The sequence below is a fragment of the Syngnathus scovelli genome, chromosome 3 (assembly GCF_024217435.2).
Source record: "Syngnathus scovelli strain Florida chromosome 3, RoL_Ssco_1.2, whole genome shotgun sequence".
NCBI classification, from domain to species: domain Eukaryota; kingdom Metazoa; phylum Chordata; class Actinopteri; order Syngnathiformes; family Syngnathidae; genus Syngnathus; species Syngnathus scovelli.
The window spans coordinates 16,822,322-16,847,229 of record NC_090849.1 but is presented as its reverse complement, the minus strand read 5'-3'; the positions used below and the strand labels follow the sequence as shown (position 1 = coordinate 16,847,229).

Sequence of the window (24,908 nt, the reverse complement as noted above, 5' to 3'; positions counted from 1 at the left end):
ATTTTCATAGTAATAAGGGTTCAAACCACTCCAAACGATCTTTGACGGAGTTTCCGTTCCTGTGGGAGTGGGAGGAGCTTAAAAGCTCAACCCCTATTCACATGTTTACTCTACTGGGGATTTGCTGCTGGTGAGTGATTGACACCGAACTGCAGGTAGGTGCACATGACAAAAGGTTTATTTGAACAAAAGTAACTTAATTAAAAGCATTCATAATTGTCTACATCTATTAATGTTGTCTGTTTTGTTGTCGGTTAGCTAACTTACTGGCATCAACAACAACCAAATTTAGTTGATCACAGTGGCTGTACCGTATACTTCTTCTGTTTCTTTTTTAAAAACAAATCCTGAATAATCTCAACAATGAAAATAAAGCAAAGGAAGGCAATTTCATTTGTTTACATCGATTTCTGTTCTCCCCTGGTGTCAAGATCAAAGCATTGCTGCTACTGCGATGAACAGCGAAGAAGGCTACTAAATTAAATTAATACATTGTACTGAGCATTTTGACTTATGTTCGAGGTGTCTGCTGAAACAAAGTTTTTTTTAGACATCCACAGACATTTCTTCGATTTGACATCTGACCCGCCCGATAAGTGTCAGGATCAACAAGTTGACGTCGATACAGAGTTGTAGTTTTTAGTCGTGTCCATCATGAGCACATTCACTGTGCTCTGCTACTCTGGTTAGCTCGACGTACATCATCTATCGTCAGTCAGACGGTCTGGACTGACCTTTTCCCCTGTTGTAGCCAAGTAGCCATTCTTGGATCTGATGTCAGCTGTTTTAGAGCGGCTGGTTTGTTTACCAGACAGTTCCTGGGTAAGGTTGCATGCACCCCTACCCAGAGAAAAAGTTGCTTATATGATGTGATACCAAGCATATGATTTGAATCGACTTTTATTGGAGCTGAATGCCGCAGTGGGAAATAAATTTATTCATTGCACGGTTTTGCCTTCGACTCGTTGGTCTGATTCAAATATGTAAATTACCCAGCATGCCCTTGTGCTGAGACATATGCCCTCCAAACCCCCTTCAGCAGTCCACTTTCAGTTTAATGTCCCAAGACTAGAATAGAATACTGTACTGCAGTCTCCAAGCCTGCTATGCCACCCAGTGGACTAATCAAAGGGCAAGGGCAGATAAATGCAGTTCTAAAGCACTTTACAAAAAAAGGAAACAGTTATAATCCACCAATTGTTATACATTCACTTGACACCTCAATCTACTTGGAGAGTGGTCAGTAGTGATTACTGGATAATCAAGGAAATTCGATCAAAGGCCCGATGTTAATAAAAATGATACGTAATATGTTTGTTTTCTCCACAGTATCAGGAGGATGTTTGCAAATGCTTGCATTTGCATTGTTGGGATTGATCCTATGGATTATTTTTCACCTGCGGAGGATTAATAGTAGCTCAGTTGCGATGCCCGAGAAAGGAGAGGAATCTCCGTCAGGCGACAGCCCCTCTGGACTTCAGGAGGATGTGCCTGTTGCACACTCCTCTCATCCAGGCCAACAGTGTGTATCAACACAGCCTGAGGGGGACAACGGGAAAGTGCAACAGCAGCAGCACAAGCAGCCCCTCACCAATCAAAACCCTTCTTCAAGCAATGTGCCAATGCTCAGATCCAGGCCCAGGACGAGAGAGCGTCTCAAGTTTATACTGGGAGCATCAGAGGACAATTCTTCAGACGAGGAGCCGTTGGCAGCTAAACCTCCGAGTGGCGCTTCGCAGCCCTCAACTGCCTCTGCAGCCAAATCTTCTCATCTTCAGACATCCCATGAAGTGCCACCACCCAGCTCTTCTGGCATGAAGTAAGATTGTGCTACTTAATGTGACGTCGTACAGTATGGTGCCTCATACACCTTACATATGCTCACTCTTTAGTGTTCCTGTGGTCTCATTTTAAAGTTGTTTACGCTCTGCTTGGAGTGACAGACAAGCATCATACTTGCCCCGATTGGCTCTTATCATCTGACTGCCACAACTTGTGCTATTGTTGTATGCTACACACCCCCTTTGCTCTATTAGTGGAGCCAGAGTGACTTTGAAATTTGTGTTGTGATTGCAGGGCTAACCACCCACCCTCCTAATTCCGTCAGTGAATTATTTTTACAATAGCACATTGAGTTTTCTTTTTGTTTTACTTCCGTGGGGGGAAGGTAAGACATTTTCTTTCCAAACATTTCTGCAACTAGGTGCAATAAAGAATAGTTATGCAGCACGTGTGTTAGCCGCCCTCTTTTAGAAATACATTTTGGAAGCTTTAAGTCAGACGCTTCTGAAGTCATATGACTTGGAATTGGGACACAATTTGGCATAGAATAGGTCTATTAAGATGCAAATAAAAACAACTTTGCAGTTTTATTCACATTCGACAGCTTAGCAAAACGCATGCAGTCACTTATAAATACAAAACAGTGTTTTTTATTTTTAAGTTTTGATATTCGCTTTGGCAGTTACTCATTGATTAATTAATTGATGAACTCCAGCATTCTGGAACAGAATGTGTTCGACCTAAGAAAGGAGAGATTCCAAGTCTCCTTTCATACGACGATATATACATATTTAAAATGTGTCGCCTTAATAATAAAGTAGCTTGCTGTGGTTGCAGTTGAAGGAACAGTTTGTCCGCTACTCTCGAGTCTGCTCTGTTTAAACTTGTAATGGGTAGCTTGTGGTCTGTCTTATCTGCACTTGTGGGAGGGCAAAGTGAAAGGGGAGCTTGGCAGGAAGTGTCATTTTTTTTGTTGGGAGTTCTCATTTCACTTTTCAAATGCACAAGCATGTGACATAATGGAAGGAGACGTTTTTCAAAGTGACACCTGGTTCCCGTGTCGTCAAAGGTCAGTCACTAAGTCTTTTGACACCATTGCCTGTGTTTTGTTTCAACTTTCCAAGTTCTGTTCATGAATGCAGCGTTTCCAGGCAGATGCTGCTGCATATTTTTTTTAACATGCTCATGATGTAGCTAGCGTTATGTAATGTGTGTACAACTGCAGAAAAAGCTCTTTCCAGTAGAGGGAAGTGGATGAAGAGTTGTTTAACTGTGGTATGGCGTCATCGTTGTTGACGTTTACAGCTCTCGTTAGGTGTCTTTCATCACTGTGATATTCATACTTCCCATTTTATGTCACTCAAGTCCTGTATGTGCTTTCCTCAAGGACAGAGAAATGTTTTAAAAAGTGCTTGTAAACAAGTACTACAAAAAAGTGCAGCTTGTATAATTATGACTCATATCAAGTTCACTGATCAAACAGTTTACTTCCAAACATGGGCAAGCCTTTCAAGTTGGATTCACTCACGGTCCGACTTCACTCGGGCTTTGGAACAAACCGGAAATTGATTGGTGTGGTTTGTTATTGTTTGTCTCTCTCACATGACGAAATAAGTCAAATAAAAATATTACAAACAGCAAACTCGGAGTATGATGCAATGAAACTGCATTACTGTGTCTAATGTTGTGGCTACTGAGTGCTTATTAATAAAAATATTCTTCCTGAAAATCTATGATAGCAACAAATCATTTCTTATCATCAGAGTTAATCACGCTGTTTAAAATGTGTTTTGCCGGATAGCTTTTGTTTTGTTGTATTTTCTTTCAACGTGAATTTTTGACACTTAATGACAAACCTTCTATTGGACACTATACTTGTGCTGTATTTTTAATTATGTCATTTTAGGATTATTTTCTCAACGTAAAGCACTTTGAGTGCGTTCGATGGGAAGTGCTTTAGCGATACAATATACTGTACTTGCAACAGCAGAAAACAAGATAAGACGATACAGTCGTGTAGATTGGCTGCTGCATCATAGAAGCTGGACTTTGACTTTGGCTTTTGATTTCCACAGCTCAATTGCTTCTAACTACGCTTCAAGCTGTTTTCTTGTGTGCTTGTGTAGAACTCTTTTCAGCTAGTTACCTGTCATCTGAAAGGGCGACAAGTATGCTCCATGTTGTTTTATTGGCAAGTCAGATAATTTGAAGGTTTCTTGTTCCAGGCCCAGCATGTCTGGTCTTCACTTGGTGAAAAGAGGACGCGAACACCGAAAGATGGATCTTCATCGAGACTTCACTGTGGCCTCTCCTGCCGAGTTTGTCACCCGCTTCGGTGGAAATCGTGTCATTGAAAAAGTAAGAAAAAAAAAAAGTATTCCTTCTAAACTACCTCTTAGATTAGAAATGCTTAATTGTTGCTGTTGTTTTTTTTTTCAGTTGTACAAATCACTCCCTTTTCCCTTTGCTTATTCAATTTGCGTCTTTCACAGGTACTGATTGCCAACAACGGCATCGCCGCAGTCAAATGCATGCGCTCCATTCGACGTTGGTCCTACGAGATGTTTCGAAATGAGAGGGCCATCCGCTTTGTGGTCATGGTCACCCCTGAAGACTTGAAAGCTAACGCAGGTACGACACTGCACGCCACTAATTATTTATTCATCAACACGCTGTTATATGAATCATTACTTGTTTGTCTCTGTGTTTAGAATACATCAAAATGGCAGACCACTATGTTCCTGTTCCTGGTGGGCCAAACAACAACAACTATGCCAATGTGGAGTTGATAGTGGACATTGCTAAACGAATTCCAGTGCAGGTAATTGCCACTGTGGCATCTCGCACGTGTTTCAAGTGTAACAAAAGATTTGTCCATCAACAGGCAGTTTGGGCCGGCTGGGGTCATGCCTCGGAAAATCCCAAACTACCAGAGTTGTTGAACAAAGCAGGCATATCATTCTTGGGTAAAACAACATTTGAAAAAGCTCTTTTGTGAGTTTGTGCTGGTTTTCTAATTGTTTGTTTCTTTTAGGGCCATCCAGCAAGGCTATGTGGGCTCTTGGAGATAAGGTGGCTTCCTCAATTGTGGCCCAGAGTGCAGACATTCCTACACTGCCGTGGAGCGGATCAGGTTTGAGCTCTTCTTCTTGTGTCATTTTGCCCACTGTGGACAACATTGCTGAGCTGCAGACAAATTTATCGCCTACATTAGATTCGGTGTAGATTCTTCTCTCAAGGTCTTCTTGTTTTAACAGCCGGTGTTGAGACTGGTCTGTCTTTTGGAATACATGTCACAAGACACATAAAAAGTCAAATGGAATAACAATCCTTTAATGCTTGTTGAACTGAGATCTTGAGATATGGTGAGGTTGCTCAAGACATCAGGCAAAAAAAGGTTTTGTGTGACTATATTCAGGCTTATGTCCCCCCCAAAATAATTTAAATTGGAGGATTTTTTACTTATTCTCAAATTTCATTCTCCAGTGACATTAATTGATTCACCTTAATTGACATTAATTGATTTCTATGTAGTGCGGTGTAGAACTGTATTTTAGTTATCAGATAGTTTGTGTATTTCACAAAAAAAATCAACACACTGTCCCTTTAACTCTGTTCTTGTGCTCTTCCAGGTCTGAAAGTGGACTGGAAGGAGGCTGACCAAATTTCCAGCAATGTAATCAGTGTTCCTCCTGAGGTCTACATACAAGGCTGTGTTGCAGATGTAGATGATGGTCTGGCGGTAGGTAGGCATGTTCAACAAAAATATCCAGTGTTTTTTCAAGTAAGTATGACCTCCCAAACTGGTTTGTATGTCCCATGGAGCAGGGCGCTGAGAGAATTGGTTATCCTGTTATCATCAAAGCTTCAGAGGGCGGAGGAGGGAAAGGTATCCGGAAAGTTGAATGTGCTGATGACTTTCCAAGCTCATTTAGACAGGTACGTGAGCTCTTATTTTTTTTTATCTTGATGCAAATTGTATGTAATCCAGCCCCACATTTTTGACAAAGGTGTATGTTGGGTTCAGGTTCAGACAGAAGTACCCGGCTCGCCCATTTTCATCATGCAGCTGGCCCAGCACGCAAGGCACCTCGAGGTTCAGATACTGGCTGACGAGTATGGAAACGCCATCTCTCTGTTTGGTCGAGACTGCTCCATCCAAAGAAGGCACCAGAAGATCATAGAGGAAGCCCCTGCAACCATTGCTGCACCCTCCACATTTGAGCAGATGGAACAGGTTAGTCACGTCATGGATGTTTTTGTTTCAGTTTGTTGACATTTTGTTTCCTCCTCCTGACTTAGTATGCTGTTCGATTAGCCAAGATGGTTGGCTATGTCAGTGCTGGAACAGTGGAATATCTTTTCTCGGAGGATGGAAGTTTCCATTTTTTGGAGCTAAATCCTCGCTTGCAGGTAGAACATCCCTGTACAGAGATGTTTGCTGATGTTAACCTTCCAGCTGCCCAACTTCAGGTAATTTTTTTTTTCAGGTGTTATTTTTTTCAGAATGAACCCATTTTTGCAACCATGGAAATTATTTTCCCACATTTTGTCATCTACGACAGATTGCCATGGGCATCCCCCTTTATAGAATTAAAGACATTCGTTTGCTTTATGGAGAAAATGCATGGGGTGATAACATGATCAACTTTGAGACTCCAGAATGTCCACCAAATCCAAGAGGGCACGTCATTGCAGCCCGAATCACCAGTGAGAACCCTGACGAGGTAGAGCTCAGACTCACCAATGCTGTTGATCTTCCTTTTTTTTTTTTTTTTCCTCAAAGCTAATTCCCATCTTGTTGTTTGCAGGGGTTCAAACCCAGCTCAGGCACCGTGCAAGAGCTGAACTTCCGCAGCAGCAAAAATGTCTGGGGTTACTTTAGTGTCGGAGCAACCGGGGGTCTGCATGAATTTGCTGACTCACAGTTTGGACACTGTTTCTCTTGGGGGGAGAACCGAGAAGAGGCCATTTCGTAAGTCTCATTTCTTGTTGACGTTAAATCACTTATTGCTATGTTGTCAGCCTTTGCTATCTATCTGGTTCAGGAACATGGTGGTGGCTATGAAGGAGCTGTCAATCAGAGGTGATTTCAGGACCACCGTCGAATACCTCATCAAATTACTAGAAACGGAGAGCTTCCGAAACAATGACATAGACACGAGCTGGCTGGATCACCTCATAGCAGAAAAAGTGCAGGTATGAGTCATGTGTTAGCTGTCTTGACATGATGGGTTGGTCAAGTTTGTGAAAAGAAGCCACGTGACTTTTCTGCAGGCAGAAAGACCAGACACCATGTTGGGCATCGTTTGTGGGGCTTTGCATGTTGCTGATGCAAGCTTCAGAAAGAGCATGTCTGACTTTCTTCACTCACTAGAAAGGTCAGTATAAATCTCGTAGCATCTGGACAGTGGATAATAATAATAATAATTAATAATTGTGTGCCCAAACTCTTCTAAATCCACAGAGGCCAGGTTCTGCCTGCAGCCAGCCTCCTCAACTCTCTCAGTGTAGATCTCATTTATGAAGGAGTCAAATTCTGTTTAAAGGTATCTTTCAATTCCGTTTCATGATTAATTTACCATTTTAATTTTCAATCAAGTAACTTCCTTTGTCGACAATAGGTCGCTCGCCAGTCGCCGACAACGTATGTCATCATAATGAACGGCTCCAACATTGAAATAGATGTCCATCGGCTCAGTGATGGCGGACTTTTGCTCTCTTATGATGGCAGCAGCCATACAACCTATATGAAAGAGGAGGTGGACAGGTAAGGGTTATTTTACTTTCAAAATTCAGACTGAATTCATTATTAACCCCTGCTTTACAACTTTAATTCCGCAGCTACCGCATCACTGTTGGCAACAAGACTTGTGTGTTTGATAAAGAAAAAGATCCTTCTATGCTGAGATCGCCCTCTGCTGGTAAACTACTGCAGTACATTGTTGAAGACGGAGCTCACATTTGCGCAGGAGAGGCCTATGCGGAGATTGAGGTGAATTTCACAAAATATGCATTTTTATTCATATCAGTCAAACTAATATGTAACGATTTTATTTTTATGGTGTGGACTTAGGTGATGAAGATGGTGATGACTCTGACTGTGCAGCAAGCGGGACATGTACATTTTGTCAAGCGGCCCGGAGCGGTTTTAGAGTCGGGCTGTGTGATGGCACATATGAGCTTGGATGACCCTAGCAGTATACATCGGGCAAGTTAAATAACTTAGATGTGCGAATGTCCAGGCATGGGGAAAAGTCTTTTGTGATTTACACAAAGTCTAACCATGCTGTTCTTTTATAATCTAGGTGGAGCTCAATACAGCCTCTCTACCGCCTCAGCACCCGTTGCCCATAGTTGGGGAAAAGCTCCACCAGGTGTTCCACAGCATCCTTGAAAATCTAGGCAAAGTAATGGATGGCTATTGCCTCGAAGAACCCTACTTTAGCACCAAGGTGCACCTCAGCAAGTTCACCCGCGACTGAATTTTTGATCACTCGAGCATGCTGACTTCTTTTTTCTTATTTCTGCAGTTGAAACAATGGGTAGCAACCCTCATGAAGACTCTGAGGGACCCCTCTTTGCCACTTCTGGAGCTGCAGGAGATCATGACTAGCGTGGCGGGCCGGATCCCACTCAGCGTTGAGAAAGATATCCGTAAAGTCATGGCCCAATATGCCAGCAACATCACCTCCGTCTTGTGCCAGTTTCCAAGCCAAAGGGTATAAAATGATTGTTTAGAAAGCAAAGCTCAGTATAAATGGGCACATTCTGATTTTTCAAGACTAATATTTGTCGTAATTTTGATTGCAGATAAACTGCAGTGATTTTTTTATTCTTTTGGTTCTTACTCTAATAAAAGTCAACCCCAGCTTGCTCGTGACCAAATGAGGGCAATTAAAAATTAATGGATCGAATTATATAACATCATTCTTTTTTTTTTGCTGCATCATAAATCCATGCAATTCAGTAAAATTGATCACTTAATTAGAGCTTTTGTGCTTTTTTTTTTTTTTAAATGAGAAATGCCAAGTGTGTTGTAGAAACACCTTGGCTACAACCAGAAAAACAGACGTTAACACAGTAGCCATTGAGCAAAAACAACTTTGGCGAAACATATTGGATTGTCCTCACTAATGCTGAGCTCTGTCAGTTTATAAACTTAATTGTCTCGCTAAACAGGGCTTAACATTCTTTTTCAATCCAGATTGCAAACGTTCTCGACAGCCATGCGGCCACTCTGCAGAGGAAGGCTGATCGAGAGGTGTTCTTTATCAACACTCAGAGTATCGTTCAGCTGGTACAGAGGTCAGCTTGCTCACATTTCCTATTATCAGTAAATATTATTTCTGTCATCGATATTGCACGCATCCATGTTTTTTTGTTGTCTTCCAGGTATCGAAGTGGAATACGTGGTTACATGAAGTTTGTGGTTCTGGATCTGCTGAAGCGATACCTTCAAGTAGAGATGCAGTTTCAACAAGGTGACAGTCATACTTTCTCCGCTTTAATAATATTTTGAGCGTAACCAAACCATTTGATCTTTTTCCACAAACAGCTCATTACGACAAGTGCGTCATCAACTTGAGAGAGCAGTACAAGCCCGACATGAGTCCTGTACTGGAATACATCTTTTCTCACGCCCAAGTCTTCAAGAAGAACATCCTGGTCACGATGCTCATCGTAAGGACCTTCATCGCATTCATCACAAGAGGATTTCAGCACAACTCGGACTAACTTGCACTTTGTTTAGGATCAACTGTGCGGAAGGGATCCGACTCTGGCAGACGAGCTGATGGCGATTCTCAATGAGCTCACTCAGCTCAGTAAGATGGAGAACTCAAAAGTCGCCTTAAGAGCCAGACAGGTACGACGCAGTATGGTGTGTATTTTTCATTTTCTGATCTCCACCACTCATTTTGTGTGATACTCTGGTGTAGGTGCTGATAGCCTCTCATTTACCATCGTATGAACTGAGACACAACCAAGTGGAATCCATCTTCCTCTCTGCCATTGACATGTATGGCCATCAATTTTGCCCTGAAAACCTCAAGGTAAGTATTGTCACTTTTTCTTACTTTGACATCCCATCATTTGTGTTTCTTCATTTCCCCCAGAAACTCATCCTCTCCGAGACCTCCATTTTTGACGTGTTGCCCAATTTCTTCTACCACACCAATCAAGTTGTCTGCATGGCTGCGCTGGAGGTATGCACAGTGCTGGATGCTCGTATTAATTTTCTAATTCGCCAGCAACAACATGATGCATTTTTTTCCCCAGGTGTACGTGCGTCGGGCTTACATCGCTTACGAGCTCAACAGTATCCAGCATCACCAGCTGCGGGATGGAACGTGCGCTGTAGATTTCCAGTTCATGCTGCCGTCATCACATCCCAACAGGTAACACTTGTAAAGCAAATTCAACTCCTCTGCTGGCGAATGACAACCTGTAGTCCGATTGCATATCAGGCCATATCCCACAAATACTATTCTGTCTTAAACAATGTGGATAGGATAGGTGAAGAAAAAAAAATCTTTCAATGACATCTATATGTAGATACATTTTTAATATTTTCATATTCATAGAATAGTTTAAACCCACTCAACTGGAATGTGCAGTATAAATCATAATGCCTAGAGGTGGAGGAGGATGTTGATCCTCCGCTGCTAATATTCACCTGTCAATCATCTTATTTCAGAGGGAGCAGCCCTACTCTGAACAGGTAGAGTAAAGCTCCTCCCAACCAACTACACCCGATGGTGTGTATGTCTCACAGCTAAGCATGCCAGTTGCCTTTTTTTTTTTTTTCCTCTCGTTCCTGTCAATTCAGAAACATTTGCCCTCAAGGACTGTTGCTGTATACCAAGTCCTTCCTTAATTCTCCTTTTATAGCTGATCTTCTTCGAATGCAACGCTTCTCTCAACTTGTACATCGATACAGAGCTTTTTGGGAGGTTCAGCCGTTCCTCTTAAAAATCTCCTGCCTAAGATGTGATTGTCCTCAAATGTGGAGCGGAAGTTTTCATCTTGATAACAAATCATAATTCATGACACAATGATGTCAAAATGGGAAATCCAAAATCCACGTGAGGGCGATTGTTCTTTTCTGTATTTAATATGCAAAAAAATGCAACTGCCTCAAATTCTTATTGTCATGGCTGTTATTGTTCTTCGTGTTTGTTTTTGACAAAGCACACATTTCTACTGGTGCGATCTGCTAGTCACCGTCTTTCTTTATTTTTTTTCCAGGGTTCCTGTCCCATTGAATGCCTCAGGCCAGTTAAAAATGCGACGGGAGAGCAGTGATCTCTTCCTGGAGGGAGCTTTGTCTCCACCTTGTCAACGTATGGGCGCTATGGTAGCGTTCCAGTGTTTTGACGATTTCAAAAGGTCCACCGTGTGTTCATTTTTCACATTTAGGAGGGATTTATGAGGCCATTGACTTCATATGTATTGTTTCTTTTGCAGGAACTTTGATGAAGTTCTCTCCAGTTTTGCAGAGCCTCTCTCAGAGAACCAGCCGTTTTTAGAATCCTGCTCCAGTCTTTTTGAAGATGAGAACTCTAAGGTGAGTACTTTTGTTGTCATTTTGGATTTTTTTTTTTTTTCCCGCTGGGGATACATCTTCTTGTTCCCGACAGAACACCAGGGAGAATCCGATCCACATCATTAATGTCTCAATAAAAAGAGCTGACACTGAGGATGATGACGCCTTAGTTTCTGCCTTCACTTCTTTTGCCCAGTCAAAGGTCAGGTCATATACCGAAGTGGCTCTCAATCTTAAGTCATTCCAGAATTACTCAAATGTCATTTTGTTTTCCTTAGAGATCATCCCTCTTTGAATACGGCATCAGAAGAATCACATTTTTGGTTGCACAGAAGGTACATTTTCTCCAGTCGATGAGTTTCATTTACAAAACATTTGCCTCAAATGATAAGATGCTTTTTAGAAAGTCTCATATTGGTTGACATATTAAAGTTGCCATACAGTCAAAGGTTCTGGATACTCTGATTTCTTACGGTCTTCCAAAAAAATTGCATTTTAGGTTCTTGGGTGTGAATAGTTGCTATCATTTTATTTCTTTTCAACAGAGAGAGTTCCCCAAGTTCTTTACTTTCAGAGCACGAGATGGGGTACGTTTGTTTTTGTCTTCTTTTTAACTCTTAAAGCAAATTAATCAATTGTGTTGCTTCTCTGACGAGGTCATCCCCTTCTGTTTTCACGCACAGTTCCAGGAAGATCGGATCTACCGAAATCTGGAGCCAGCTTTAGCGTTTCAGCTGGAACTGAACCGCATGAGGAATTTTGACTTGACTGCCGTTCCCTGTGCCAACCACAAAATGCACCTCTACTTGGGAGCCGCTCGTGTTCAGGAGGGTGCCGAAGTTACAGATTACAGATTCTTCATTCGAGCTATTATTCGCCACTCTGATCTGATAACAAAGGCAAGAGGCTGTTGACAAAAAAAGCCCAAACTAGATATAGATATTATCCTATTTAATGTTTTATTGGGATTGTGTTGTGCAAATTAGGAAGCGTCTTTTGAGTATCTTCAGAACGAGGGAGAACGACTTTTGCTGGAGGCCATGGATGAGTTGGAGGTGGCTTTCAGTAACACAACCGTTCGTACCGACTGCAACCACATCTTCCTCAACTTTGTCCCCACCGTCATTATGGACCCATCCAAAGTGAGTGCGTACGTCTCTGCAACTTGATACATACATACATGCGTATCTGCTTTTGTGTCTCAGATCGAGGAGTCGGTGCGTTCCATGGTGATGCGCTATGGAAGCCGACTTTGGAAGCTGCGTGTCCTGCAAGCTGAGCTGAAAATCAACATTCGCCTGACTCCCACTGGGCCCGCCATTCCTATTCGTCTTTTTTTGACAAACGAGTCTGGCTATTACTTGGACATCAGTCTGTATAAAGAGGTTACCGACCCAAGTTCTGGACAGGTACGGTTTTCATCAGTGATATAGTATATTAAATTTATAAATCTTGATTCACTTGATTTATTCCCTGTCATTTCCCTCTCTAGATTATGTTCCAGTCCTATGGAGACAAACAAGGACCTCTACAAGGCATGTTGATCAACACTCCCTACGTTACCAAAGACTTGCTGCAGGCCAAACGTTTCCAGGCTCAAACTCTGGGCACAACATACGTCTATGACTTCCCAGAGATGTTCAAGCAGGTCCTGTTACAACACTGCTCAACCTGAATGTTGTCATTCCTTTTTTTTCCCCCTGTTCTCGCTCACATTATAATCATTCTGTAGGCGCTATTCAAGCAGTGGGGTCCAGGAGACAAATATCCAAAAGATATGCTAATGTGCACTGAGCTGGTTCTGGACCCAGAAGGTCGTCTGGTGCAACTCAACCGCCTGCCTGGAGACAATGATGTAAGATTGACATCCGGCGGAATACATTACGTCAGTGTGAATATTTCCTCATATTTCTCTTTGTCAGGTGGGAATAGTTGCTTTCAAGATGAAGATGAAAACGCCAGAATATCCAGAAGGTCGAGACATCGTCGTCATCTGTAACGACATCACCCACAGGATCGGGTCGTTTGGACCTCAGGAAGATGAGCTGTTCCTCAGGGCCTCGGAGTTGGCAAGAGCTGAGGGAATCCCTCGTATTTATATTGCTGCCAACAGTGGAGCGCGCATTGGTCTCGCTGAGGAGATCAGACACATGTTCCAAGTGGCCTGGATTGACCCCTCTGACCCCTACAAGGTGAGGGCCTGCTGGCATTTGCTGGGTTCCAGTTGAGGAACTGGCCCAAACACCCAAAAACATCCTTTATTTGTCCCCAGGAGTCAAATTGAGTCATGTGATGTATGTGTCTCTCTTTAGGGCTTTAAATATCTTTACCTGACACCACATGACTATACACGCATCAGTGCCACCAATTCGGTGCACTGCCACCACGTGGAAGAGGGAGGGGAGTCAAGGTGTGAGAAACGAAATATGTTTCACTTTTTGAGCACCTTTTCTATTTGTATCTTTTCTCATGTTCATTGCTTCATTGTTGTTTTCCCAGGTACATCCTCACTGACATCATTGGGAAGGATGAAGGTCTTGGGGTTGAGAACCTGCGTGGTTCTGGCACCATTGCCGGAGAATCCGCTCAGGCCTATGAAGAAATCATTACAATCAGTATGGTGAGGTTGCATAGCAGATGTGTACAATGAGACCATAGCATTTTTTTCGTCACCCCAGGTTTGATTCGTTTGTGCTCTTCCAGGTGACCTGCCGCGCCATTGGAATCGGGGCATATCTGGTACGTTTAGGCCAGAGGGTGATCCAGGTGGAGAACTCTCACATTATCCTGACCGGAGCAAGTGCGCTCAACAAGGTTGGTGTGTCTAAATGTAGTTTTGGAGACTGATACAGTTCCTCTTAAAAGAATTAACTTTTAATTCAGCAGTGTGAGCGAGCGGTTTAAGTAAGGCCTGGATTTTGCAGGTTCTGGGCAGAGAGGTCTACGCCTCCAACAACCAGCTGGGCGGCATCCAGATCATGCACAACAACGGCGTCACACACACTACTGTGCCAGATGATTTTGAGGGCGTTGTCACCATCCTCCAGTGGCTCTCCTACATGCCGAAGGTCCCGCCGAGTGATCCAAATTCTTCTGTTTCCGTGGTAACCATTTGTGTCACTCATGAGTGATTGTCTCCTCTTCTGACAGAACAACAACTCGTCCGTGCCTGTTGTACCAACCACAGATCCTGTTGATAGAGAGATTGACTTCACTCCCACAAAAGCACCATATGACCCCCGATGGATGCTGGTCGGGAGACCCCACCCCAGTGAGCATCATATCTGGAGAAAGAAAATAACCCCTGTTAATTAATTAATGCACACATTTTTGTTTTTTTTTCAACTATTCATAGCAGTGAGAGGTGCATGGCAGAGTGGATTCTTCGACCATGGCTCTTTCATGGAGATCATGGGCTCCTGGGCTCAGACTGTCGTAGTGGGCAGAGCACGGTAAAGCTCGTTTAATAATAATGCATAAAGTATTGTATAATGTGTGTAAAGCGATTGTTAATTGCTGGCTGGAATGGTACAGGTTAGGAGGGATCCCCCTTGGTGTCATTGCTGTGGAAACACGCACTGTTGAGTTAACTGTACCAGCTGATCCTGCCAACTTGGATTCAGAATCCAAAGTGAGTATCCATGGGAACATTGTCCCCATCACCATTCACAACATTACACGTTGATGTACTATAAATGAATGTTTTGATTGTAAGATGCTCAATGTGGTTGTAACGCCACCTCCTGATATACTGCTTTGTCAATATTCATTCAATTCAACATAATGATCTGTGTTAAATTTCAGGTTATACAACAAGCAGGTCAAGTGTGGTTTCCCGATTCAGCCTTTAAGACAGCTCAGGCCATTTGTGACTTCAACCGGGAGCATCTGCCTCTCATGGTGTTTGCCAACTGGAGAGGCTTCTCCGGTGGAATGAAAGGTATATTTCGGAAAATTTGCATTATGTCCAAAACATGGTGGAATGCTTCATCATCCACTATTGTTTCCATTCCTTCTACCAGATATGTATGACCAGATATTAAAGTTTGGGGCTTACATCGTGGATGCCCTTCATGCTTTCCGTCAGCCTGTGCTGGTGTACATTCCACCACATGCCGAATTGAGAGGAGGCTCCTGGGTTGTCATTGACCCCACCATTAACCCTCTGTGCATGGAGCTATATGCTGACAGAGAGAGCAGGTGCACAACTTATTTGACCTCATGTGAAGATGCTTAAAACACGTGTCTATGTACACTGAATGTTCATCAATAGTCTTGTCTCTCATGACTGTCCAGAGGTGGAGTGCTGGAAGCTGAAGGCACAGTGGAGATCAAATTCAAGAAAAAAGATCTGTTGAAAACCATGCGAAGGCTGGACTCTGTCTATGCTGGTCTGGTTGAGAAGCTTGGTAAGTGTTTTTTTTGTTTGTTTTCAATATAATACAAACTGAGCACACATTTCCCCCTCACACGTTTTTATTTAATTGCTGACATTCATATGTACTTTGAAGCGTCTCTAGATCTCCCCGAGAAGCAATGCAGAGACTTGGAAGCAAAGCTCAAAGCAAGAGAAGAATTCCTGTTGCCCATTTACCACCAGGTGGCAGTGCAGTTTGTGGATCTTCACGATACTCCTGGCAGGATGCAGGAGAAAGGGGTCATCAATGTGAGTACATAGCCTATCCCCCAACTTACGTCCAAACTTTGATGTAATGCTTCTAACACTTTTCCAGGCCTCTGAAAATATACTCTTGCACACACTCCAGAATTTTTTTCTTTTTGCCCCACCCAAAAAAAAGGGTCCATTGAACTCTACTTTATATATATATATATATATGCATACTTTAATACGATTTATAGAGTTCACTCTGGGTTTCAGGATATTTTAGATTGGAAGAATGCACGGCCTTTCTTCTACTGGCGTCTGCGGCGTCTCCTGTCGGAGCAGGTGGTAAAGTACGAGATTCTCCAGGCCAACAAAGACCTCAGTGACGGACACATGCAGTCCATGCTGCGCCGCTGGTTTGTCGAAACCGAGGGAACTGTCAAGGTTGGTGACTGCAGCACGTGTACTTTCTGGCATTTACCTACCCTGACACACAAGTCGTTTCATATTTTTTAAAGCGTCTTCCAAAAGGCAATGTCATCCAGGCATGTGAGATTTGAATGTCTCGTCAATATCAACAACCAGTTTGTGCTTCTGAATTCCCCTCCAGGCATACTTGTGGGATAATAACCAAGCAGTAGTCGAATGGCTTGAAAAGCACTGGTCCAAAGAGGATGGCACTCGATCTGCTATCCGGGAGAATATTAAGTACCTAAAAAGGGAAAACGCCTTGAAACATATCCGCAGGTATGCATGCACACACACACCGCAGATTAGCATTAGCATAATCAAGACCAAATTGTCTTGGTGAACAGAAATAGATTTAACATTTGCCGGCTGGTTTCTTTTGCTCTTGTCAAAGTCTGGTTGAGTCCAACCCTGACATCGCCATGGACTGCATCATCCACATGAGCCAGAATATTACTGCATCACAAAGGGCCAAGCTTTCTCATCTACTTGCTACCATGGACAACAGCAACACCAACTGAACTGCGGAACCTTTTTAAGGCTTGTATTATTGTAAAATGGGAACTAAGTGCTTCCAGTTACACTCGCACTTTTAAGAGTGCAAGGTAGAGAATTGGGGTTATGAACCTATTTCTATAAAATAGTCTTGAAGTCCTCTTCTTTAAAATACCATAACGCGACTTGTCAATTTAATAATCATGCAAGGACATTTCAGTTGGATATCGAAAGACCATTTCAGTCCAGAATTTCACGTTTAGTTGACAAACTGCTGCTTTTCTACATGCATCATACCACTGTTACTTTTACAACTTACACAGAGCTTTGTATTTATATTTGAAGTAGGTGCTGTTGTACAAAGCAGTCATTTGCTGATAATCGTGTAAACATTCATGTCGGAATGCGTAGTGCTAATCTAGCAAAATAAGTATTACAGTATATGTAGTACAAGGGTCCTAAACATTTTCATTGATTTGTAATTTTACAAATCCAACATGACTAAATGTTTTTTTAAAAATGAAACAACACATTTCATATTTTGTTAAAGTTTTGCTATCAAGTGGTGGAATCGGTCCGGTTTCCCTTTCATGTGGCTAACGTACCAAATTTATTTAATATCTAGAGTTGTGTTTGAGTGCTTTTTTTTTTTTTTCCTGTATATCACGGCCTTGATGGACATCAAGTTGCCGCTAAGAGTTTATCATTTCATATGAATGTATATTAGCTCACACGCACCTTTGTCATCTTGACAACAAATGTGTTAATAAATGTCACCGATTTATTTTTGGCAAAAGAAACTTATTTTATTTACCCATTCATTTTTTTCAGTGGAACATAAAAACACATCTAATATTCCATCCAACATGTAAATCACATATGTAAGGTGTCAAATCAGAATTACAAAGTGATGGCACGTGTCAGCATTTTGAAATGAAGTTGGGTAAATGTAGTCAAAAGAAAGCTTTTTCTGTGGTAATAGCCATTTGAACATTCAGATATATACAGCAAAAGGTTGACAAGTGGTCAATTTCCCCAGCTGCCTTTTTGATATATAAATATAAATAAAACAATACAGCAATAAGGTCTATCACAGTACAGCAGACAAGAGACAAAACTACAGTAAGGGCTTTCAAACACAAAATGAGCAGGAAGAAAAACATGACAGTTCCTCCACAAAACCTTCTTGGAAGTGTCTTTTTTTTTTTTTTAAGGGAGCAATTTTCTTGTGGACTTCCCAACAACTCATATTTTTGATAGTTCCCGGCTGATTTGTACTTCAGAATGTTTCCAGTTGGTATCCCGTCAGAAATCCTTCGCCTGTGTTGTTCTAAAGCAGGATGATGGGTTTGCTGTTGGCCGGTGAGCCCATGTACTGGGAGGAGAGGCTATCCTGTGACGTGTACGACGTGTACAGACCCGTCACTTGTACGTCTGACAGCGGCGGGTTTGCCGAGGCAGGAGGGAGGCTGCTCCCCAAATCGCAGTCTGATAGTCGCAATGGGGAGTTACTGAAGGTGCCCAATGCATCCAGGTTAAAGCTGTCGTCCTTCATTTCCTCCCAAAGGTTACCTGAGGTCAGAGGGATTGATCACGTCAAGGAATGTTAACATGTTTTCAATGATTTTTGCTTTTTCAATGCAAAAGCAGGGTTTACCTTGAAGGGCAAAATCCATGATGCTGGGGTCCAGTGCGTCCACCTCTGTGTGGCTGTCTACGTGAACGCTGTAAAAGTCATCAGGAGGCTTGCCTGGTTGCTGTGTTAGCGGACTATGCGAGAGGTCGGGCACGGCGTGGAGGGGAGGCGTTTGTGCCGGGGCCGGGGACATGGGTGCCAAACGGGCTTGGGCCTGCAGCTGGGCTTGGATCTGATGGTGCTGGTGCATGGGTAAACACGGCAGGGAGAGGGTCACGATGGGCTGGGGCTGCTGCATCTGGGCCGTCAGCGAAAGGCCCGTCGGACAGCCGGGCAGTCGGGTCATGATGGGTTCCATTGGCTTCCGTCTGCAGTTCTCTGGCCGGTCCGTGATCAGTTTGTCCAGCTCATCTGAAAAGCAGGTGAATAATTTTGAGTATAATTGCCGACTTGAACGTTGTCAGTGAATTTGTCGGTAAGTCCCTAACCTGGATTGGCCATACTGCGGCGGATAGCTGGGAGATCCTTGCGTTTCCACTTCTGCATCTCTTCCTCCATCTTGTCAATTTTGGCCGGGTTCAGCGCCCACAGACAACCCTTTCGGGACGAGCTACTCGTTTTGTTCTCCACTTTCTCGAAGCATTTGTTTAAAGACAGGTTGTGCCGGACTGAATTCTTCCATCCGTCCGGGGCCGTCTGTGTGGAAAGAGTCATGTGAGCGGCACCTTCATTCCTGATTTCGTTCACAATTGAGGAAACTGTGTATGTACCTTGAAATAAGGAAAGTGTTCCTTCATAAAGCTATAGATCTCGCTAACTGGAAGGCTGCCAGTTTTGCTATTCTTCAGAGCCATGGCAATCAAACAGCTGAAGACAGAAAGAAGTTGTGAATGAAGCGGTGAGTAAAACGTGTTGCGTCACTTGTGGTGCTTGAGGACCAACCTGTACGAGTAGATGGGTTTGGGGAAACATTTTGGCTGCAGGTCTTGTTCTTGTGGTGCCAGGCGAGATTGTGAAAATAGACTTTGGTTGGTGAAAGAGACATTGCTGTACAGCCCGCCTGTTGAGCACTAATGAAAAAAAAGACAATAATATTGTCACTGATGCCTTCGGATGTCCCAAAATCAATGTTGGGGTTTTAAGAAGTGTTCAATAAGTGGAGCGTTCTTCCATTTGAGTGTGTTACCTGTTGTCCAGTTTGGGTTAGCGAGTACACCTGCTGTGGTGCCGACTGGTATACCGAGGTGGGGCACTGGTACCCCGGGGAGGGCATCCCGTTGATGGGAAACGGAGACATCTGCGTGAAAGAATTGCACACCTTAAAGTCTTGAATGGCTCAGAGCATGCAGTTGGACTCACTGCTCCACTGTGGGTGCTGATGATGCTGATTCCCAGTGGGCTGTGCTGCATGTTGCTTTGCAGGTGGAGCATGGAGGACTGAGCTCCTGTCATGGCCATGCTGCTCAGTTGGGCTATAAGGAGCAGAATGTTGAACATTTTTAAATTAAATATAAGGTTTGTTGTGACCAATCAGAGAGGTGAAGATTTTTTTTATTGTTTTGGAAATTGTCACCTCACCTGTCTGTTGCTCCAACAAGCTGCCCTGGGAGGGCCCATTACTGTGGCCGCGGCCATCCACCATCTGCTGTAGTCGGGGAACGTCCACCGAGGTAAGCCACGACAGAGACTGCAGGTCCCCAGGGAGGTCCTCCTCCCTCAGTTGGGAGGGGTCCGTGGTCAGAAGCCTTCAGAGGGAAGGGGGGGGGGGGGGGGGTTAGGGGATGGGAGGGGCCGACATGGCTGTCAGACCCAGCTCAAAGAGCACAGGTTGCATTTACATATAAACTCCAAAGAGAACATTTTTATCTCTCTAAGTCAGAAGCCTCAGCTGCTCCGTGAAGCTGGGTTCCAGTGTAAGTGTATTAGCTGTGCCCTCCAGGGTTTAGCATATAAGAAGATTAGCTACTGGTGTTAATTCGTCGGCAACTGTTTTAATCAACAACGAGGGTGTTAAACAAATCCTATTCAGAAGAAATCATCTGTCCCATTGTTGTAGGAATGACACACAGTGAAGTGAAAATTTTGGCAATGTATTAAATTAACAAAAAATGGTAACCCAAGAAAATTGCTGTTGTACATTGCAAGAATTTAAATTTTATTTTCATAGAATTATTGGGAATGTATTTTGGGTAGGTCTTAAATCTAACACAAGTCTTGGGTCAATGGTTTTGAAATGCATTTTTGATATTTATTTTTTTCCCAACAAATTTTAGTTTAAGCAGTGAACTACCATCTGCGAGTCATAACGTCTTTTATGTGGCCGACTTGGAAGCGAGAGAATGAAAAGAGAGGAATCCTCTTCAATCCTCTTCAGTCTCTCCTATGCACACACACGCACTAAGTGTTCAGGGGGGTTTGTAACAGGGGTCGCCATGACAACATATAGTATTCACTTTGTGGGGACAGTGAAGGACTCCCCCCCGCCCCCTTCACGCATGCACAAACCAAACCTATTTAAAAAAACCGAAAATCAACCGTGTCAGGTGACCGCAACCCGGCCCTCATCATTGGCTGAATCATACGTAAACAACACATGAGATCGTTTGAAACACGGCACAGCAGCACATGTTGCCTGCAACAGTTGGCCTCGTCTATTGAAAAATGATCACCTATTGTGTCTCAAACGACAAATCTGCCCAGTGGCACGTGGCTCTATTGTCTTGGTCAGACCCTTCCTTGATTGTTTCTGTCATTTCTTTTCTTCGCCCCAGGCCCTTGCATTAATCTGCCGGTATGACAGGCCTCACATAAGAGGGACAAATAGGATACCATCTGCTTCCCTGTCCCTTTCCAGTCTCCACCCTGGGTAAAACCACGCCCAACACAGCATATCCACACCACACACGATACACCTCCTACATGAGGAAATCAACCAAGGGCCCCAGGGGGGTGCAAACGCAGTTTGAGGTCAGACTAGTTTGTGTGTGTGTGTGTGTGTGTTTATGTGTGTTTTGACCTGACATCACTCCAGACAGCACGCGTCGACTCCACTCTTGTCATTGATTTGGAGTCTTTTGATGCACACAGTTAGTGACATTACTGATGTCATTGAATATTGTACTTAAAAATGTAACCTTTTAAACTATTGCAATATATTAAAAAAAAAATCATTTGGACACATGTTCCAAAATGTTTAGTCATTCGTCATTCCCATATCATTACAATAATGACACATCAGTATAATAAAGTGTCGTTGGTCCTGCCACACACAATGTATTATGACCTAAAACTGTCCAAAATGCGGATTAAAAAAAAAAAAAAAAGCACACAAGGGCCTTTCCAGCAGCCCTCTTCTTGTGCCACCAGCAAGCATAAAGAATTGCTCACTGATGCATAACATGTTGAACTGGTCTCTTCGTTTATCACCCGAGTCTTCCCAGAGGTTCAACAACACCAAATATTGAACCCCCAAAGCCGCTCCCCCTCCCTCCCTTTCCTTCCCCTCTCGTCCTTGTCTAATTGGGAGCCACTTGTGCATGCGGGTCACCCATAGAGCGCCCCATCTCCCCCTGAGCCGACGGCCCGAGAGGTTCAAGCTCTCCGTGTGCCGACAGCAGGAGTGTAAACAGAGCTGATGGTTTCTGACAGATCCATTCAGACTGAAAATCATTTATTCTTCTCGTCTTTATTATCTTTTTTTTTCCTTTTTTCATTCATCCCACTCCCTTCCCCCCATTTGTCGAAAAGAGCTCATACATGTGAGCATTTTGCTCCAAAGCAATTTGCTAATGCTTACACGGACAGTGTTCAGAACATTCTAATCTCCAATTTGAAGATTTTCTTTTGTGTAATGCAACTTTTAGTTTCAGTCAAGTACAGTCTTACCTATAGTCTTGTGGAGACGGATGATGGCCAGCATCCTCAATTATTCCCGACATCCTGGATGTAATTCCACTTTCTATCATTTCCTGGGATCTATATGTGGTACCACACCAGGGGTACAAATAAAATAAACATATTTGCACGTACCGATGATATTTTAAACAGATTGTATACATGAGATAAAGCGCCACATTGCTTATGCTGTGGTCCAGTTGATTTTAAAACCAAATATTTGATTCAATAATCCACACACACATAAAAAAGAAATAATGAAATAAATAAATAAATAGACAGTCCTTATTGTATCATCTTAATACTGTGGCATGTTGTTATTGTTATTTATTTCCAATTGCACAGTTCAAATTATTATTGAGCTCCTCTAGCAAAGATGTTATTGGGAAAAAAAATTAATCAGGGACTCTAACCTTAATTCGTGCATTTAAATGTCGGCATTAAGGTTAGTCCAGAAATTTAAATGCCTCATCTTTTACCATGACAACAAAGACAATAACAACAAAGCCATAAGACATGAAATTTCAATTAGCTCATTAAGCAAAACATTCAACAAAGCTAAACATGCAGAGAAGAGAACAACATTGCAATTTACCTTTTTTGGATTATAGTGAAGAATGTGTGAATGGATCGTCCGAGAGACCATCTACTGTATTCCACTGTGCAGCACTTGATTCTCCCCCCCAAAAAACGTTTTTTAAATTTCCCTCTCTGGAGTTGTCCAAGGCGCGCTCATGCGCAGTGGAGTTGTGAACGGCGCTCCCAGGCGGCCCGGGGGCAGGAGGATCCCATGACTTTGACAGCTGCTTCTAACAGACCCATTCGCCAACTTCACGGCAAAATCGTCGCAGATTTTCTGACTGTTTTTGCGCAAAAGATGATGAATGCTTCCAAAGTACCACCAGCAGTCAAACCCTTAAGCTAGAGAAAAAAATCCAAATTCAAATCAAATTCCACTTTTCTTTAAAAAAAAAAAAAAAAAAACTCATTAAATCTGATCACTCAAAATATATTAGCCCATTCCATTTGTTGTAGTAGTTGCACACGTGCACGTCTTGGAAGTATGAAAGCAAAGCCGCGCAATTTTAGAAGAAAAAAAATATAATAACAGAAAGTCTTATTGAAGATGAAATATCCACATTTGCGTCAATGCGCTCCTGTCAGGTTATTCCATGAGAGGTCTAAGACGATGTGAGTCGCCACTTGTGGTGGCATCTGTGTATGGGACAGTGAACTGTTTTTTTTTTTTTTTTTTTTAAGGGAAGTGCTTGAGGATCATTGCTTCCCGCCGTGTTAGCCGCGTCCTGCTCCTCTCAGCAGTGGGAAAAAGAGCCGGGGAGGCGCGCAAAGGGAGGGCGGCTAGAGGAGGAGGGGGACCCAGGATGGATGAGCAGGTCCACTTAAGAAAATAGTTCAATGTGGAGGTCTACTGTACATCTCGCCTATCAAGTGAGCTGTAAAATGTGCCCAATGAGTCATTGAATCACTCATATGTCTCGCAGGCATTTTTCATCTTTTTCTTTTGAATGTAATTTGTGAAAGTGTTTAAGATGGTGCATGCATGCAAAATTGAATTCAGCAACTTGGCTGTAGGGTTGATTTTTTTATTTGCAAACTTCTTGATAGGTGAGCCATGGCTTATTTATTCATTTTGAGGCGCGCGTGTGCATGTGTGTGTGGAGGAGGGGGGGGGGGGGGGGTGGCATCAAAGTCTGCAATGACTGGACGTGAGCATCCCCTTGAGAGCCCACAGATGGTAAATCGGTGTGTCACAAAGGAACAATCAATGATTACATGCATGAACGTAACGGACAAAAAATAAGACCTCACAGAGCACAGCTCCCAAGGTCCTAGAGCCTGCAGCGTTCTTGACGCGTGTCACTAGTGTTTTCCAACCTTTATCGAGGCTAGGATTTTACGTCAGAAAACTATCATGTCACCCCACTCGACAAAATTGTCAGAAAACTGCATACAGTACAATGGTTAATTATGTAAATTCTGCCATCTAGTGGAAGAGGTTTGAATTGTTGTACTTTGCGTCACTGGATGGAATGGACTAGAATAGATGAATACTTTATTTATAGAAGATAAATCGTGCTCTTCTTTGCCTGTAAGTAAAATCGGATATTCCCACCTTGCAAAACTCTTGAACTGTGGCCCGTGCTTGGGACTCATTGGCACGGCACCATATGGCACCAGTGTGGCCTCAAGGGTGTTCAATGATGATGAGATTGAAATGGTATACCAACTGGACACCTATTAGGTACACTTGCACAATCCAATGCGATCCAGTATGCACATATTATTAAAAGATGGCCTTTACATTGATACAAATCCTCAGTTTTGACACTGTCAGTAATTTAAAAAAAATCTAATTTTAACCTAATTTTGTAGTATTGTGTATATTAGATATTGGGCATCTTTCATTTGGTTGAGCAAAATATTAAAAACACATTTCAGTCCTACAGCATTGTCAACTA

The 24,908-nt window shown here is 42.9% G+C and overlaps 2 protein-coding genes across 5 annotated transcripts; one reads left to right on the top strand and one right to left on the bottom strand.

Moving 5' to 3' along the window:
* Positions 1 to 47: 47 nt before the first annotated feature.
* On the top strand, positions 48 to 17,698 carry acacb (acetyl-CoA carboxylase beta). 4 transcript variants are annotated; one of them, XM_049762625.1, is made up of 54 exons: positions 48 to 155; positions 1,330 to 1,819; positions 4,008 to 4,140; positions 4,275 to 4,413; positions 4,494 to 4,603; positions 4,667 to 4,748; positions 4,817 to 4,915; positions 5,415 to 5,524; positions 5,611 to 5,721; positions 5,810 to 6,019; positions 6,085 to 6,255; positions 6,348 to 6,509; positions 6,594 to 6,757; positions 6,831 to 6,981; positions 7,060 to 7,163; positions 7,250 to 7,331; positions 7,407 to 7,552; positions 7,627 to 7,777; positions 7,859 to 7,993; positions 8,091 to 8,237; positions 8,316 to 8,504; positions 8,990 to 9,090; positions 9,178 to 9,266; positions 9,341 to 9,465; positions 9,536 to 9,649; positions 9,723 to 9,836; positions 9,900 to 9,989; positions 10,063 to 10,181; positions 10,481 to 10,504; positions 11,032 to 11,172; positions 11,251 to 11,350; positions 11,424 to 11,531; positions 11,608 to 11,664; positions 11,875 to 11,916; positions 12,013 to 12,228; positions 12,316 to 12,471; positions 12,535 to 12,738; positions 12,822 to 12,977; positions 13,062 to 13,184; positions 13,252 to 13,521; positions 13,642 to 13,739; positions 13,829 to 13,949; positions 14,033 to 14,143; positions 14,254 to 14,397; positions 14,480 to 14,600; positions 14,685 to 14,781; positions 14,864 to 14,960; positions 15,134 to 15,269; positions 15,352 to 15,529; positions 15,626 to 15,738; positions 15,841 to 15,995; positions 16,209 to 16,379; positions 16,546 to 16,682; positions 16,798 to 17,698. In XM_049762625.1, the coding sequence occupies exons 2-54, from the start codon at positions 1,350 to 1,352 to the stop codon at positions 16,922 to 16,924; spliced, it is 7,221 nt and encodes a 2,406-aa protein (XP_049618582.1). In that variant the 5' UTR covers positions 48 to 155; positions 1,330 to 1,349; the 3' UTR covers positions 16,925 to 17,698. The 4 variants fall into 4 exon arrangements, with proteins under 4 accessions (XP_049618582.1, XP_049618583.1, XP_049618585.1 ...); XM_049762626.1 differs by lacking the exon at positions 10,481 to 10,504; XM_049762628.2 differs by lacking the exons at positions 48 to 155; positions 1,330 to 1,819 and adding an exon at positions 1,908 to 2,167.
* Positions 17,699 to 17,794: 96 nt separating this feature from the next.
* On the bottom strand, positions 17,795 to 23,652 carry foxn4 (forkhead box N4). The gene is made up of 10 exons (XM_049762629.2): positions 23,024 to 23,652; positions 22,420 to 22,509; positions 20,113 to 20,279; positions 19,894 to 20,006; positions 19,721 to 19,831; positions 19,477 to 19,604; positions 19,305 to 19,401; positions 19,023 to 19,230; positions 18,556 to 18,945; positions 17,795 to 18,470 (listed from the first exon to the last, which is right to left on the bottom strand). The coding sequence occupies exons 2-10, from the start codon at positions 22,497 to 22,499 to the stop codon at positions 18,229 to 18,231; spliced, it is 1,536 nt and encodes a 511-aa protein (XP_049618586.1). The 5' UTR covers positions 22,500 to 22,509; positions 23,024 to 23,652; the 3' UTR covers positions 17,795 to 18,228.
* Positions 23,653 to 24,908: the final 1,256 nt, after the last annotated feature.

Coding starts and splice junctions, on each gene's coding strand:
- acacb (XM_049762625.1), top strand. CDS start 1,350: ATGCTTGCATTTGCATTGTTGGGATTGATCCTATGGATTATTTTTCAC. Junction 11,532..11,607: donor CTTCTTTTGCCCAGTCAAAG/GTCAGGTCATAT, acceptor TGTTTTCCTTAG/AGATCATCCCTCTTTGAATA. Junction 13,740..13,828: donor GAAGAGGGAGGGGAGTCAAG/GTGTGAGAAACG, acceptor TTGTTTTCCCAG/GTACATCCTCACTGACATCA.
- foxn4 (XM_049762629.2), bottom strand. CDS start 22,499: ATGATAGAAAGTGGAATTACATCCAGGATGTCGGGAATAATTGAGGAT. Junction 20,007..20,112: donor CTTGTTGGAGCAACAGACAG/GTGAGGTGACAA, acceptor TGCTCCTTATAG/CCCAACTGAGCAGCATGGCC. Junction 18,946..19,022: donor CCGCAGTATGGCCAATCCAG/GTTAGGGACTTA, acceptor CCTGCTTTTCAG/ATGAGCTGGACAAACTGATC.